Genomic DNA, 16,516 nt, shown 5'->3' with positions numbered 1-16,516 from the left:
TTTTTTTTTTTTTTTGCCATTTGAAAAAATTACTGTGCCAATAAGATGTTCTTAAATGAGGCCCTAGTTTCTTCATGTACTTTTCATTTTGAGAAGTACAAAGTATATCCTTTGGTTTCTTTTTTAAAATGGCACACGTCATCTGATGCATATGCTGACTGTGAGGAGATTCATTACTGTCCGGAATATTTTCATATCTAAGTAGCCTGCCATTGAGAGCTCCTCCCTTATTTCCATAGGACATGTGTTTGGAATTCTCTAGACATGGGGTTAAGATACATGTGATAACTAGGGATTTGTTCTCTGTAAAGTCTCTTAGGCAATCTCATTTGTAGTTTGGCTAAATTCTCAACGTGCAGTAAGTTTGTCTATTTCTAACCTTTTATATTTTGGCTTTTGCTTTCATGGTTCTTTATTTAAAAAAAAATCAAAGTCAGGTACACATTATTTTTGGATAATCCTTATCGCTAGACTCCCTCCATTAGCCTTGACTATCAGGATTTACTCTTTATGTATGGTACTTGTATATAAAAACATACTCAGAAAACATATTATGTTAGAGAAAGAATTCTAACATCTTGTTGTATATTTGATTAACATAGTTTTGCTGTACAAGTTTCTCACTTGAAGAATATTTTTATAAAATCTTTCTGTACAAAAAAAATCTTTCTGTACATTGTTCTACTGATACCTAAATCTTGCAGAAGTGCTGCTGTAAATTTGCCATCATTAACTGGCAAGTGAATTGTTATGTTAGTGTGACAATCAGGCAGACCTGAAAGAGAACATGTAAATTTTAAAATTATAATTTCCACATAAATTTGAAGTAATCAACAGTAATAAATAATAGTACTTTGTAAATATTAAGGTTTTTATTAAGTGTAAAAAATAATTTTCTATAAGCAAATACTGGGACAAAAAGAAAGAAGTTTCCTAAAATCATAAAAGTTTGCAGCAGTGAGTTTGAGGTAAAAATCTAACACTCAGTTTCTGAAGATACTTGAGAAATAAGCATTGAAGAACTCCACTGTTTGTAAACTCATCATTATAGGCTACATTTGGTACATTCGTCCAGATCTCCTATGAAATTGGAAGATTTCCTTTTCTTGCGATATTTCAGGAAATCATCTGCTTCCAAGACGGCACAGAATGGAACTCCACAGTTACCTCGCACTAGTACCTCCCTAGCCGGTGGGAGTGAAGCTGGAAAGAACCTGGGAGGAGCTGGAGAAAATGAAGAATCCTTAATGCCAATGATAATGCCAAACAGCTTCATCGATGCAAAGGTACCCTGAGCTGAGATACTGATTTGCTGTGTAATCCTTCTGTCCGTTCATCTTCCCTTGATGTGTGAAATTGGCTTACTAAAAAATCCTATGTTGGAAGTATTATGTCCATATTCTACTTGATGAAATAGAAAACAGTTTCATCCAGATCCTTCCTTATGTAAAATACATGGGGAGAATATAAGGATGGATAAAAGATAAAGGAATAAAAGATTAAAGAGAGTAAAAAATGAGAAAACAGCATAAATTCAATTAGATGGGGTTATGTGGAGCTAACGTGTTTTAGATAAGGACACAAGGGTCATCAGTCTATATTTACTATAATTTGGATTGCCCTGTATTTACTCTGTGGGCAATTTTTTTATTAATCCATTTTTATACTTAGTTTGGTTGATTTTTTTTTAACTGCCTTGGACATTAGAACATTCCAGGTGTCAACTACAGTTTTAAAAATATGGAGTATCTAAATAGATGTCTCAAGATCCTTCCCTTATGGCTTGAGGAAGTTGGTTATAATAAAGAAGTGTCATTGGAAGATTTTACTTCATGTCCTTTCCACTATATGTAATAATAGTACAGTGATAAGCATTAGGAAGACCAACTGAAAATTATTTTTAGTCACATTGCAACATTAGATAGTGTGCATTATCATAATAGCTCTCATAACCAATGCGGTGTAAATCAGGTATCCATAAACTATAGCCCAGCCCAGACTAGCCCACAGCCTGTTTTTGTATGAGCTAAGAATGTTTTTCACATTTTTAAAGGGTAGTTTGAAAAAAAAAAAAAAGCAGAAAATGAGACAGAGGCCATATGAGGCCTGCAAAATCTAAAATACTTACTATCTGGCCCTTTACAGAGAAGGCTTAACAAATCCTGGTCTAAATTCTTCCCCAACCCTTTTCTAAAATTTAGAATAATAACAGAAATATAACAAAATTTCAGGCAGTTTTGATATTAATTTTTTTTTGAAGACTTTATTTATTTGTCAGAGAGAGAGAGAGCACAAGCAGGGGGAGTGGGAGGCAGAGGGAGAAGCAGGCTCCCTGCTAAGCAGGGAGCCTGATGCGAGATTTGATCCCAGGACCCTGGTATCATGATGTGAGCCGAAGGCAGATGCTTAACTAACTGAGCCACCCAGGCGCCCCTGGTATTAAATTTAATATAATTATATTTAACAGATGCAATCTACTTGAATCTAGTATAGCGCTATATATTATATATATTATGAGTAAATAATAATGACTTGATTTTTGTTACTCCTGTTGTCTTTTTTGTTTGCAGCTTAATTTAGCTTTTATTTTCTGATACAAATGTAAGCCATTCAACTTATTAATCTAGAACACTGGAACCTAAAACTTCTAAATAAGCATAAAAAGTACTAAAGCACATTGAGGTTCTCTTATTACTAACTTGGAGCTAGGCATGAGAAAAGATTAGGAGAAGCGGCATGGGGAAGAGGACATGGAAAAAAAAGAGAGAATCTTAAGTGAAAAGAGGCCTTTTCAGAGTGGGGGTCTGTATGAAGCAGAGAAGCCTGATATCTATGTTCCCTCGGCTTAGGCTAAGAGCTGATCCTCCATTTATTGCCATTTTGTTGAGCACATGCGGGCCCATGGTTTTTTTCTTCCCAACTGCTTTTTAAGTTTCTCAGATATGTGGAAAGGTTGAAAGAGTAATATAATGAATGCACAAATAATTGTCAATATCTTGTCTATACTTCTATATGTATATGTTTTAAAGATTTTATTTATTTGACAGAGAGAGACACAGCGAGATAGGGAACACAAGCAGGGGGAGTAGGAGAGGGAGAAGCAGGCTTCCCACAGAGCAGGGAGCCCGATGCAGGGCTCCATCCCAGGACCCTGGGATCATGACCTGAGCCGACGGCAGACGCTTAACGACTGAGCCACCCAGGCGCCCCATACTTCTATGTTTCTATGTATTTTTGTTTGCTGTAACATTTGGAAATAATTTTTAGAATTATTACACTTCACCCCAAATACTTCAGCATATCTCTCTCTCAAGAATAAACCTATTATATCTTTTTGATCACTAACAAATTTTGCCTTGTATTTGTGGGGTACTGTTTATGTAAAAGAAGAAATAGTGATGTCCCTGACGGTTTTTTCTTTTAACATTTAAAAATTTTGTGTACTACTTGTAATAAACTGAAATCTGTAGTATTTACATTTTCTCCTTTTATATCTCCAGGGAGGAACTGACCTGATAATTAATAGCTATGGCCCTATAATTAAAAACAACTCTAAGAAAAAATGGCTTTTTTTCCAAGATTCTAAGAAGATAAAAGTTGAGCAGGTAACCCACCTAAATGAGAAAAATTTTTGGCAACCCATGGTATCATGAAATGATAATTAAAAAGAGAGGAAAATGTAAATGAAGGCCTTAATTTTCATATTCTGTCTGGATATGATTTTATTAATTTGGGACATAACTCTATGGAAATCCATGGCGCGTGATCATTGAAGTGACAGTTGGAATAGTAACCAGAGCTGTAGTTTTCAGCAGGGAATGGGGGGCAGTGGAGGAAGGGATGTGGCAGGAGTAAGCATCAAAAATCACTGAAGAAGACTTTAGACACTTCACTTGCCCCTGTAATCCTTATGTGTTGCCACTTGGGTGGGGGACTACTGACCTAGATCATCTCTTCATGATGATAGCCTTCCACCCATATCCTTGAACAGATGACTATTTCAGAACATACAGACTACGTAAAGCCATATTTATTATTTTTCAAGAGCACTGTATCATCACTGATGGTGTTTTATGTATTTTTAGCCTCAAAGAAGATTTGCTCAAGCGGTGTGCTTTTACCAGCCAGGCACTACTGTGTTGATCAGTGATGAAGACTCTCCCAGCTCCCCGGGTCAGAGAGCCAGCTTCCCAAGACCCTTTGGTGGTGTTGCAGCTGATACTGAGCACTCAGCCAATAGTGAAGGCAGCCACGAGACGGGGGATTCTGGAAGGTTCTCCCATGAGTCCAATGACGAGATACACCTGTCCTCAGTCATAAGCACCACACCCCCAACTTCCAGTTCCTTCACTGGCAGTGAGTCAGGTGGGGATCCCTCCTTGAGGAAGCGTGAGGACCCAGCAGTGCCGCTGGATGCCGAGCAAACTTCCTCCTCAGTTTTGCAGCCGCCGTCCGCCATGCTGCTCTTTGATAAAAATGATTTTCCAATCTAGAGAGCCATGTTCAGGTATTGCCACCTTTAAGTCTGTTCGAAGGACAATGAACAGGGAGCCAAAGCCTTTTGTGAAAATCTTGGTGTCTTATTGGGTATTTCAGCTTTTTTTTTTTTTTTTGGAATGTATTTTGTTTTTTTATGTTTAAACTCATGTATTTTGAATGTGTCATTGTCAGCAATGTGAAGAGACAGTCAAGATATTTGACTGGATTATAAAATATATCACTGGAGCAAAGGGAAGACTTTGGAAAGCCCCTTTGCTGACTATCTACCTCAGTTTGCCAGGTGGCGAACTCAGAAGAGACAACTTTGTTACCTCATTTATTGTGGTAGTTTATCTCCGCTCCATAACCAATGATACTTCCTAGTAGCATTTTGTTTTCATTGCTGTATGTGTAGTGCGTGTGATCAAGGGAGTCATATAGGTATATGAGTAAGAAGGTTTATCTGAAGCTCTGATTTTTTTTTTTAAAGAAAATTCTGACATCTGCATGGTTTGGAAAATGTCATACCTCCACTGTGAGGACTGTCGAACCACTGAGAAGAGAAGAAGTGGGACTGTTGATTTTAACGAATGACCAAAACAAAAAAAAAAGTGTCTCTCTTTTGAGAACAGAACTGTTCAGTAGCATATGGGAAATCCTGTGGCTTCAAGGGCCTTTCTGATTTGGGCATTAGCGTCCGAGTGCTTTACCTGCTGTACCCTAAACCTCAGCTGCCTAGAGCCGTGCCTTTTCTACCTTCCCCTTTGCCTGATGGTCGGCCAAAGGCCACACTGTCTAGTTTGCAAAGCATCCTCACCGTTTCCAGAGTTAGTTGCAAAACTCCATGCAGAAAACAGATTTTTAAAGAGAATCAATTAGAGTTTTTGTTTTTTAATCCCACCTTGACTTAAAAAGGGTAAAGAAATTTCATAAAATATTAAGAATAAAGATAAATGCAACAGTAGACCATAAAATGAACTAGAGGTCATCATGGTAACAGTGCCTTCCATTATATATTATGAAATTCTTTGCCTTATACCTTTTTAATATTCATGAAGTTGTTCAGGACAGGAGTACAGAAAGTTGCCTTAAGAGTTTCTTGGATTTTATCAATAACTATTTTGATGTATAGTATCTTATCAAAGCATTTTAGTTTGTCTTCATGCAGGTTTGGTTTAGGGATAAGTATTCAGAGCTCTACCACCTTGCTTGTATTTTCTTGAATTCTTAAGAGAATTTGGTACTCTATTTATAATCTTCTTTCCATGTCAATGCTGTGAATGAGGAATGCTAACTCCAGGAGTGAGTTAATCCTCTTGCTGGTTTGAAATCAGCAAACTGTTTACTCAGCCACATAGAATAGGCCTTCTTTCAGTCATGAGACAGTTACCTACTAGGTACCCAGCAGTGTAAGAGGAAAAAGAATTAAACACATGGTGTAGAGAGGGGACCCCATTTTTTTTGGTAAGTATTTCTTCACATTATCTGGAAATGACTTCTGAGCCTCATTTTTTAAAAGGCATCTTAATGGATTTCCCCTTGAAACCTTTGGTTTACGGGGTGGGGGTGGGGAAATGATGCTAAATGGTGTTCTAAAATCAAAAGAATATTACTGGGTGTAACAGTCCCACCTCCATCATCTCCTATCCCAGTGTCTGATGATGCATCTCTTATTGTTTCTTAATCTGCAGTTTTGTGCCAAACTGGATGTGTTCAGAAGCAGACCAACATTAAGTGCCAGCAACCACTTGTGAATAAAGTCAAAGTCCCCATTTAGTTATCTAAGTAGGGGCTTCATGGCAAAACAAAAAAAGCAGAGCTTTAGGTGAACAATCTGAGGCAAGGAAAAATGCTCCTCCTGCCTTTATAGCTCCTGTTTTATACTACCTCCTTTTAAAGTTATTCTAGTGTTATTTTTTTCCTGTACTCAGGGAACATTTTGTTACTTTTAAGCTGCCTCATGCAAGCATGGGCAGATTGACAGGGTATGGTGTCTTTTGGTTCGTAAGTAGTTTTGTGGGGCCAACTTTTATCAGCATCCAAAATTAAGGAATATAAGGAGTTTGCTTTATGTTTTAAACTTTCATTAAAAGGCAGATAAAATCTAAAGTTGAAACATCATCCATCATGGTTATGGAAGATGTGTCCAGGGCTGCATGAATTTGAATCATTTTAAAAGTCTAAAAAGATGATCTGACAGTCCTTGAGGAAAGTATTTTTGTTTGTTTTTTTTTTTTTTTTTTTTTGATGAATAGGCCCATAGTTATTGTAGATCTTTAGGCTATAACTGTTTGCTAATTATTTACCAGTACATTTTTACTTTTTCACCTTTTCATTGTGTTCTTATACAGATTTTTTCATAATAATTCTGTTACCAAAGAATTTTCAGTAGAAAGTAAAAATTTGACTATAATTTCCCCCCAAAATTGAATTAACTAGAAACATCTATAGGTATGAAGCTTATATAAGTTACTAACCCAAAATAATAGGGTTTATATTGATTGTTGTAGTTAAATAGACTAGTAATTTCAACCTACCTTATTGTTACCAGAGCATACTAACCCAAAATAATAGGGTTTATATTGATTGTTGTAGTTAAATAGACTAGTAATTTCAACCTACCTTATTGTTACCAGAGCATTTAAAATAAGTTCTTTACCAGCATATAGTTCCAAAGAATTTCAAGTGTAATTTTTTTTTTCTTCAGCAAGTAAATCTTCATAGACAGTATTAGAGTAAAGTATTTTTAAATTGTTGAAACTACTTGTTGGAGAGAAAAAAAATCTTTTCACCAAAGATAAATATTTTGGTCTCATTGAATAAGATGTTTAGTATACACCAAAGACTTCTTTTTACTTGGCCAAAGCTAGCTTCTTTGAAGTCTTAAGTATAAAATTGTAACTAAAATGTGAAGGTTCTCATTCGTCTCTCATAGTGGTGTTACTTCATGGCATTTCATTCCAACGGGGTTAATATGCAAATGGTAACTATTTTCTTTTCCAAAGACTTATTTGCTGTAAGTACTGATACACGCATGCCATTTTTATGCCAAATATTACAAGATACTGCTCATCAGTATTTTCATACCAAAGACCATTAAAGTATATAGATTAGCCTGTAAGTAAGTAAAGATGAGCAGATTTGAGATAAATTTATTTAGAGGCTGATAGGAATCTAGCTTTAGTAGCAAAAGATATCAAAGGGCTAAGTTTACATAATTAAAAGCAATACAATTATGTTGGTATTTATCAGTGTTTTTATTCAAGTACTTTTTATCAGCAAATTATAAAAAACCAAAGATATTTAAGGTTACCTCCGCATATAGACAAATTTAGTTGTACATTAAACTGTTGTTTCTTGTTTTTATGTCAACCGAACTTGTCTCTCCAGAACCCAGTCTGTATCCAAATAGCATACATAGGGACTTTCCATCAAATCTGCTGATTCAGCCACAGGATGTTTTTGCCAAATGATATGATTACTCTCCTAAGCACCTTGAGTGTGAGATGTCAACAGAAATCTCAGCAAGTTTTCCATTCCAGAGCATATGGCAAACCCTGAATTAGCCTGTGCAGTCTTCTTCCTGCTTAAAGCATTACCTGGTTGACTCAGAAGACTTGAGGCAGTCCCAAAATAATAGGGACATTCTCGTCTCTGGGGAGCAGTGGCATGTAGTGGGCAAAGAAATCATATCACTGTTTAAGGGGGCTATCCTTCGATTGATGTGCTCTTTAAAGTTGTCCATAAGTCGAAATATTTTAATTGCATCAAGGGACCCTAGTGTTTCAAACTTTAGGGGGAACCTTGGGTGAAACCATAATCTTTTTTATGAAATCTGGGGTTTTATATTTTGATTAGCCTAAAAGGAAAGACACAGCTTTATCCACTAAGTAGCATTTAAAAAATCGGCTTTAGCACACCAGGGAAATTCGATCCTCGGTGAAATGCCTTTTATTTGCCTTTGCTTCAAATAAGAGCACTGCCAACATTGGGGACAATGACAGTGATTTGCATTAGTTTGTCTTGACTTTGTTAAGGACTTCTGCCAGAAACTTGCTCATGTTGACTACTCAGGATCACTGGTCAAGTCCATATGGAGACAACTTTGAAGAGTGTCCCGAAAAGATGAAATTGAAAGTATCTTTTTATTTTAATTCAAGAATATCCAGATGTGGTTCCATTTCACTGGTGGTGTAGTGATTCACATATGTTTCTGTTTCATTGAATGTAAATTTTTAATACTGAAGGTAAAAAAAAAAGTTTCAACTATATGGAAAGAGTCATGATCTTTCTAAGACTAAACATGTATTTTGTAAACTCTGTTCTTGACAAGTTGCCACATGGATCTCTGGTAAAATTGCTTCGGTTTAATAGAATAATTTGTGGGCTGTGAGCAGAGTAGAGGGTTCTGGAGATTTCCGTATACAACCAGTTGTCTACTTGTGACTTTTATTGGTGTTTAGAAGAACATATACATAGAATTCTGTGTTAAGTTGATTTATGCTCAGGACATAAGATCACAGGCTAATGCAATGTGTATGTTTGCAGGCTTTAATCTTCTCAGGCAGTTTCCCTTTTTAAGCCTTTCAAAGTGTTTAGGATTATGACAGTCTTGCATTTTTATCAGACAGATGCTGTATTTTCTTAATGCTGCTGTAACAAATTATCACAAACTTGATGGCCTTAGAACAACACAGATTTATTACCTTCCACTGCTGTAGGTCACAAGTCTGATACAGGTCTCACTGGGGTAAAATCAACGTCTGTTTCCTTGGGGGTTTTTTTTCTGGCTTTTAGAGGCTGTGGACTCTTCCCTCCATCTTCACTCTGACCCTGCTTCCATCATTATATCTCTTTTTCTGACCCTAATCAGGAAAGGTTCTCCAGTTTTAAGGACGCATGTGATTACAGTGGGTCCACCTGGATAATCCAGGATAATCTCCCCATCTCAGAATCCTTAACTTAATCACATCTGCAAAGTCCCTTTGCCACGTATGGTAACATATATAGAGTCCAAGGATTTGGGCATGCACTTCTGTGGAGGGCCATTATTTTGCCAACCGTAGATACATTATTACTGTAGAACTGTATAATTCTGATCCCTACAAAATGTCTGTTGCATTACAGAGATTGGAAGTCTGAAGTCATGTGCCCCTTAGGGATCTTCAAAATCTCAAAGCTATGAAAACCTTGGCTTGTAGTTTATCAAGTGTACACATTAAACTTCCTTTCTAGATCACTTGCAAAAACAATTCAGCTTTAAACTTTTTGAATATTTGCTTCATAAATTAACATCTCAGTTCTATGCATTTAACAAAGTTTCCTTGGCTCTAATTTATGGAAGTTCCTCAGAAATTTTTGATAACTGTTCTTATTATAGTTGAACTTTCTGCCTTTCTCTTAAGTAATTGTGTTGCTGGGGAGGGTTAGGGGGAAAAAAACCTCAAACATAGGGACTCAGTAGGTGAACAGAATCATGCTCATACCCATTCTTCATCTTCTAACAGGATATTTGCAACATGCCACCTTTCTACTAAATCAGGTTTATTTCTTCAGCTTCACCAGCTGTTTTATTTTCAGTGTGGTAACCGCTCGATTTCCCATCAACCTCAGCAGGAGCCTCCACTCACCTCATCAGAATGTGCACATCCTAAGCAGTGTTATCTTCCTTGTTATGCTCTTTCTTTGATTTCAGTTGTCCCTCTTCCTGGAAAGTTTAGATTCCACAGCTCAGGTTCGTTCTAATTCCTGGATGGTTCAAGTCAATCCTTCTTTCAGTTTTGAAGGATAGTGTCTAGTTCTAACCCTGATTTTCAGTATGTCTTAACTAAGGAGATAAAGCTATCTCCATTATGGGGTAGAGACCATGGTGATATTCTGAGTAGGGATAATGTGCTGGTTATTTTTCAGCTGCTTTTGACCCCAGTCTCTAGGAAGAGATAATGCGATTTACTGAGCATATGCAGTGTGCCAAACACATGCTTCATTCCTGCAAACTACTACATTCTGCAAAGCAAATATTTCCCCCATTTTAGAGATCAGGAAACCGAGGTTTAAAATGTCTAACTTGGCCAAAGATCACTGCTGGTTAAGTGGCTTAGCCAAGATACAAACCCAAGTTGGTTTAATTCCAAAGTTGATAGGATTTTTACTAGGATACATTTTCTCAGCTAAGAAATTATATTTAATTACTCTGGCTCGTGGTGCCTTCTGCTGTGTCAACACAGCCTGTCCACATAGTAATAGCCGATCAACAGAAGTCTTAGTTGTGTCCATTTATTCACAGGAGGAATTTAGGAGGCTGAGCTGTAACTCACCTCTTGTAATCTCCTAACCTCCTCCTTTTCTCTGTTAAAACCTTCCATTTCTCTTAGCCAATATTGCCTGAAAACTGCTGCTTGTGCCTAGGGTTGCATTAGAAATAAGGTAGTTTTGGTTTCCGGAGTCGTTCAGGCATTTGCCTAATAGATTAGGTGTTCAGAATTGGATTTTATCTTACGTGATTTTTCTATAGTCCCCATATCCAAATAGGAATTTATTAACTGGAAAAAGCCAGGTGTGTAACCGGTCATCCTTCCTTGCTAGATCTGGAGTCAATAGTTTTTACATGAATTACTACCTAACTAATTCTTCACACTAATTTAGGAGGGAGCAAAGTTGAGGGAGAGTCGTATAATAGAACCAAGTATAAGTTTAGTTATTGGAGCACCTAAATTCTAGTCATTTACCATTTTGAGAATTGTGTGGTAGGAAAGTTCTTAACCTATTTCTGTTCCTTCTCTAACCATGAAATGAGGGGATTTCTTGTGCAGAATGAAGCAATAGTACTATGAAGACTTAAAAGGGAAACAAAGTGTAAATAATTATAATCTGCAAGTCATTTCTATGAGGCTGTGAAACATTTCTTAACGGATTTTTTTTTCTTTACAGGTCAGCCTTTTCAATTACGTTTTGCCTGTGCTAAAATGAAAAATGTTTGCATTTCCTGTATATGCACCAAAAACTAACAGAAGAAAGTGGTTGTTAAAAGATAAAGACTAGTATTTAAACGCTAATCTGTAAGGTAGGAAAATCTACAAAAGGATATGGAAATTTGCCTCAATTTAAATCTTTCATTTTTTTAAAGATAATTATTGTTCTACATTTTATTATGGTGCTATTCACATGAGTGTATACAATTACCAAATTTTCTCAAATTTACCCTTTAAACTGATATATTTTGTAATTTAAACTATATATCAAGAAAGCTGGAAAAAAGTATTAAGTATTATCCTACATGATTTTTCATAGTAAAAATAAATTTCATCACAGAGATTATCAAGATTTGTTTAAATGTGCCCCATACCCTCACAGCTACTAAACTTTAAGATCTTTCAAGACTTGCCCAAAATGAAATTTCTTATGAAAAGCATTCTATAAATAGCTAACTAGGGTAACTTGGATAGCCTTTCTAATTATGCAACATCTTGCTTTTTTAAATATCAGTTTAATACGACTTTTAAAAATGTATATTTACATTTTATATTTATATTTGTGTCTAATGCCTATCTATTCCTTTTGGTTTTTAAAGTCCATGAGAACAGGAGTCATGAATTTTTAATTTTAACTTTAGATGCCTAACATCTTTCCTGGAATCTTGGTTATTCAAACAATAGTCAAAACTCAAACCTAAAGCAAGGACCTCCAGGCTTCTCCTTCCTTATAGTTTCCATTTATGGTGGAGGCTTTTTTGGTTAAAAGTTAGACAATATAATAGGGAACTTACTTCAAGACTGCTACACTGAAGGTAGAATACTATGAGATAAGATGTCAATAAGGATCCTACAGCTTCCAAATCTTGACTGCAGAGGAGTCACCATAGAAACAAATCTGGTGTTGACGGGGGGAATGTCATCTAAGAACCTTAGTTCCTATCCACTGTGCTTAACCATGGGGTCTCTCCTGATAGGCTGGTTCAGGCTTCCCCACAGCACAGTGACTGGGTCCCATCGCCATGCATCCTTTAAAAAGACGTGAAGTTTACTTGTGGAGTGGGTGTCAGAAAAGTTGTTACTGTGTTACTGTGAGTTGGCCTTCAGCACCAAAGAGCAGCTTGAGGGCAGCTGTCCTCGGGATCCTCCTTCCCGGGGTCCTCGGCCTCAGGGACTTCCTGGGGTGACCCTGCCCTCCCGGTGGCGTTTTGAGGGGACCCGATGCCTGGAGCCGGGCGGGGGCGACGCGCATGGCCCTTCCTTCGCCAGTCTGGGTGGGGCCCACGAGGACGCCGCGGGTGGCGGGGAGGGCACAGAGCAGGGAGCGGCTGCGGGCCGAGCGCAGTGTGCTGGCTTTGGGACGCTCCGTGGCCCAGCCCTCTCTCCTCTCTCCTGGATCTTCCCTAGATCTTCCCCTACCCCCTTTGTTCCCCTGTTCTTTCTTTTTTTAATATATCTATTTTTGCTTCTAAAGATTTTTAAAGAGTCAAATTTCTTGGGAGGGGTGAGGAGAAAAGTGCATTTTTAGGGTTCTTCTCTACTTATCTACAGTTCTACTTTTTCAAGGTTATGGAACGTCTTAACATTTCTCTAAACTATTTGGAATGAGTTTTATATAGGGCAACACCTACTGGCACCTAATTCTAGCTTACTCAAGTATGCCTTTAAAGCTTCTTGGGAAGCGTTAATGATTATCATGAATCTGAACATCTTTGCAGATTTACTCAAGTTTATGTCTTGTAAGTAGTTCACGGTATATAGACACGGTTCTTTTAAACCATCTTTAAGAATTTGTTACAGAGGGGCGCCTGGGTGGCTCAGACAGTGAAGCGTCTGCCTTCGGCTCGGGTCGTGGTCCCAGGATCCTGGGATCGAGCCCTGCATGGGGCTCCCTGCTCAGCGGGGAGCCTGCTTCTCCCTCTCCCTCTGCCTCTCTCCCTGCTCACGTTCTCTCTCTCTCTGTGTCTCAAATGAATAAATAAAATCTTTAAAAAAAATTTGTTACAGAAGTATATTTCTCTACAGAACTGTCTTAAAAAACAACAAAAATATTTTAAATTTTTACCTAAAACCTTCTTCCTGTTACCACATTCTCTATATTTATTCTGTTTGCAAATGAAAATGGTAACTAATGATTTAGCAGCTTGAGCCTGTTATAAGAATTTGCAAAGCCTGGAATACACACACATTGTCTTAGGCTATCAGTAGAATAGAGGACATATATTACCTAAGTTTGTCTGTTTGTTGCTGTTGTTGGACAAAATTTTATGTCTGTATATGCGTAATTTTTTTTCTATTTTCTTCAAAGATGTGAATTAAATGAAAGTGTGGGAGCCAGCTATATTATTTCATATTATGGGTGTTCTGGATCCTTTCACTCTGTATACCATTTTCTTGTAAGGGCAGCATTTGCAGACTAGCTAATGGACTCTAGGGCTGAGCTATTTTAGTTTTATACTTGACTCAGGGGATCAGCTCTGTGAACTCCATTGCATGAAGAAAGCAAATGTTTGCCTTGATTTTGAATGTACCTTTTTAATGTCTTCTTAAAACATATTTTGTTTAATAATGTGGGTTTTTTTCTTTTTCTAGCATCATAGTAAATATTGCCTAGTATTTCCCCCCTCCCCAGGGTAGTTTACATGCTATCCTACAGGTCATGCCAAAAATGAATAAAAGTTTAAATGCCAAAATGTTTATGAAACTGCTGTCTAAATACTGATTGATTGCACAGTTTAAATAAAACTTTTCCTTAGTTAAAAAAGAAAAAAAAGTGTTTTCTTTTACTCTTGTTTTCTTTCGGGGAATGGAGAATAAAACTTTCACTTTATAGAATGATGACTTTCATATCCTGTATGGGATGGTTATAGAGTCCACTGCAAGCAACAGGAATAGAGCCTATTTAAGGGATCTAAGAATTGTTTTCATCTGGCATTTACTGCATAGCAGCAAGGAAATAACAATTTCCCCTTTCCAGTAGATGGCTGATCACCTCAGGAACTAAATAGTAGGTAGCCTAAAAGCTAAGGGCGCATCCAAATAGACACAGTTCTAATTCAGGTTAAAGTTTTTGTTTTTTAAAAGTAAAACATCTGTACAGTAAAAGACACTGTAAACAAAAGGCAAGTGAGACACAGAAGAAAATAGCATTAATATACAAAAAGCCCCTGTAAATCAATAAGGAAAAGGCCAAAGGAAGATGAAATTTGGCAGTGGATTAGAAATTCACAGAGAAAGAACTAAATTAGCTAATAAACATATGGAAGAAGATGTTCTATCTTGCTAGCAATCAGGGAAATGAAAATGACACAATACCATGTTTGCCCATCAGACTGGGAAAAACTAAAATGATTGATAACAACCAGTGCTGGCAAGGATGTGGGAAATGAGCATGCATAAACCATTGGAGGGAGGGAGAATTGACTGAACCTTTGGGAGAGTGGTTTGGCAGTATTAAATAATGTTTTAAACCCACACACCCTACAACCTAGTAATCCCACTTCTAGGAACTTCTACAGAAATGATAGCACAGGCACTCATAAATATTCAAGGATTCTTACAACAACATTGTTGGTAAGAGTAAAAAAGAAATTGGCCTAAGTGTTTATCAATAATGGAATGTTCCAAATAAAATATAGCACATCCAAAGTATGAAATACTCTGCAGCCATTCAATAGGAGGCACATCTATATATAACAAGATAAAAGATATCAAGCCATACAATGTTATTTCAGAAGGAGCCCATTTTTTTTTTAAGATTTTATTTATTTGAGAGAGAGAATGAAAGAGAGCACAAGAGAGGGGAGGGCAGAGGGAGAAGCAGACCCCCTGCCGAGCAGGGAGCCTGATACAGGACTCGATCCTGGGACTCCAAGATCATGACCTGAGCTGAAGGCAGTCGCTTAACCAACTGAACCACCCAGGCGCCCAGAAGGAGCCCATTTTTATAAACGTTTGTTGGTATATGCCCCAAAAAGCTGGAGGAAAATACCCAGATGTTACAGTCATCGCCTACTAGTAGGAGCATGAGGGAGCTTTCATGATCTCTATTACTCACAAACGTGTTGTTGGATTTTTCTTCTGTAATTAGAAAAAATCAGTGAAGACACGGTGCCTGGGTGGCTCAGTTGGTTAAGTGTCTGCCTTCTGCTCAGGTCATGATCTAGGGGTCCTGGGATCGAGCCCCGTGTTGGGCTCCCTGCTCTGTGGGGAATCTGCTTCTCCCTCTCCCTTGGGCTCCTCTCTCTCTCTCTCTCTTTCTCTCTCTCTCTAATAGATAAAATCTTTAAAAAAAAAGTCAATGAAGAGTTAATGTTTTTTAAATTGTTTTTGTTTTTTAATATTTTAAAAGTGATGAAATACTGAAAACGTTCCCACTAGAAAATCTAGAAATAACACAGAAAATGTGACCTAACAAGCTTTTTTTAAGATAGCTGAATTCTTATTTTGTAAAAAAATTTCCTGATTTGGGAAATAAAAGGGAAACTGAAAAATAGAACAGTAATGTCTTGAAATGATATTGTGCTGACTGTGGAGAACATAAAGAATTAAAGCATAAGAGAACAAGAAACTATTTTTTTAAAAAGTACATTAGAAAAATGAATAGAATTCCTAGAAATAAAAAGGTAGAGTCATCGAACTTTTGAAAATCTGTTAAGTAGCATACCAAATACACTGAAAGAATATTCTAAAATTGAAGATAGATGTAAGGAAATTATCCAGGATGCAGCACAGAGAAATAAACAAAATACAAAACAGAGGTAAACAGAGAAGATTTGACATACTTCTGATAGCCACTCTTAAAATGAAAGATTAAAGAGAATGAAGGATAAGCAATATGCAAAGAGAAAATGACTAATTTATGAAATCATCAGACTCAAGAAGTACAAATCTCAATCTAGAAATATAAAAATAAGTCTGCACCAAGACGTTTTAGTGAAATCACAGAACATTGAAGACAAAGTGAAGAACTTAAAGGCAGGAGGGGGAAAAAGATGATATAGATTGCCATGGGAGGATATCTCGGTGACAATAAAAGAAGCAAGAAGATGGTGCTATAGTATCTT

General features: G+C 37.0%; 1 protein-coding gene across 1 annotated transcript in view; it reads left to right on the top strand.

Annotated features, from left to right (window-relative positions):
• PRTG (protogenin) overlaps positions 1 to 14,210 on the top strand; it is a 124,557-nt gene extending 110,347 nt beyond the window's left edge. The window contains exons 15-18 of the mRNA XM_081831867.1: positions 904 to 961; positions 1,052 to 1,286; positions 3,501 to 3,605; positions 4,086 to 14,210. Of these exons, the coding sequence (XP_081687993.1) occupies positions 904 to 961; positions 1,052 to 1,286; positions 3,501 to 3,605; positions 4,086 to 4,493 (806 nt within the window). The 3' untranslated portion in view covers positions 4,494 to 14,210. The remainder of the gene's footprint in view (positions 1 to 903; positions 962 to 1,051; positions 1,287 to 3,500; positions 3,606 to 4,085) is intronic.
• Positions 14,211 to 16,516: the final 2,306 nt, after the last annotated feature.

The sequence above is a fragment of the Leptonychotes weddellii genome, chromosome 9, assembly GCF_054177405.1.
Source record: "Leptonychotes weddellii isolate Sample4059 chromosome 9, ASM5417740v2, whole genome shotgun sequence".
NCBI lineage: Eukaryota > Metazoa > Chordata > Mammalia > Carnivora > Phocidae > Leptonychotes > Leptonychotes weddellii.
Note: the sequence above shows the minus strand (reverse complement) of the source record. Positions and strands in the feature narration are given on the sequence as shown.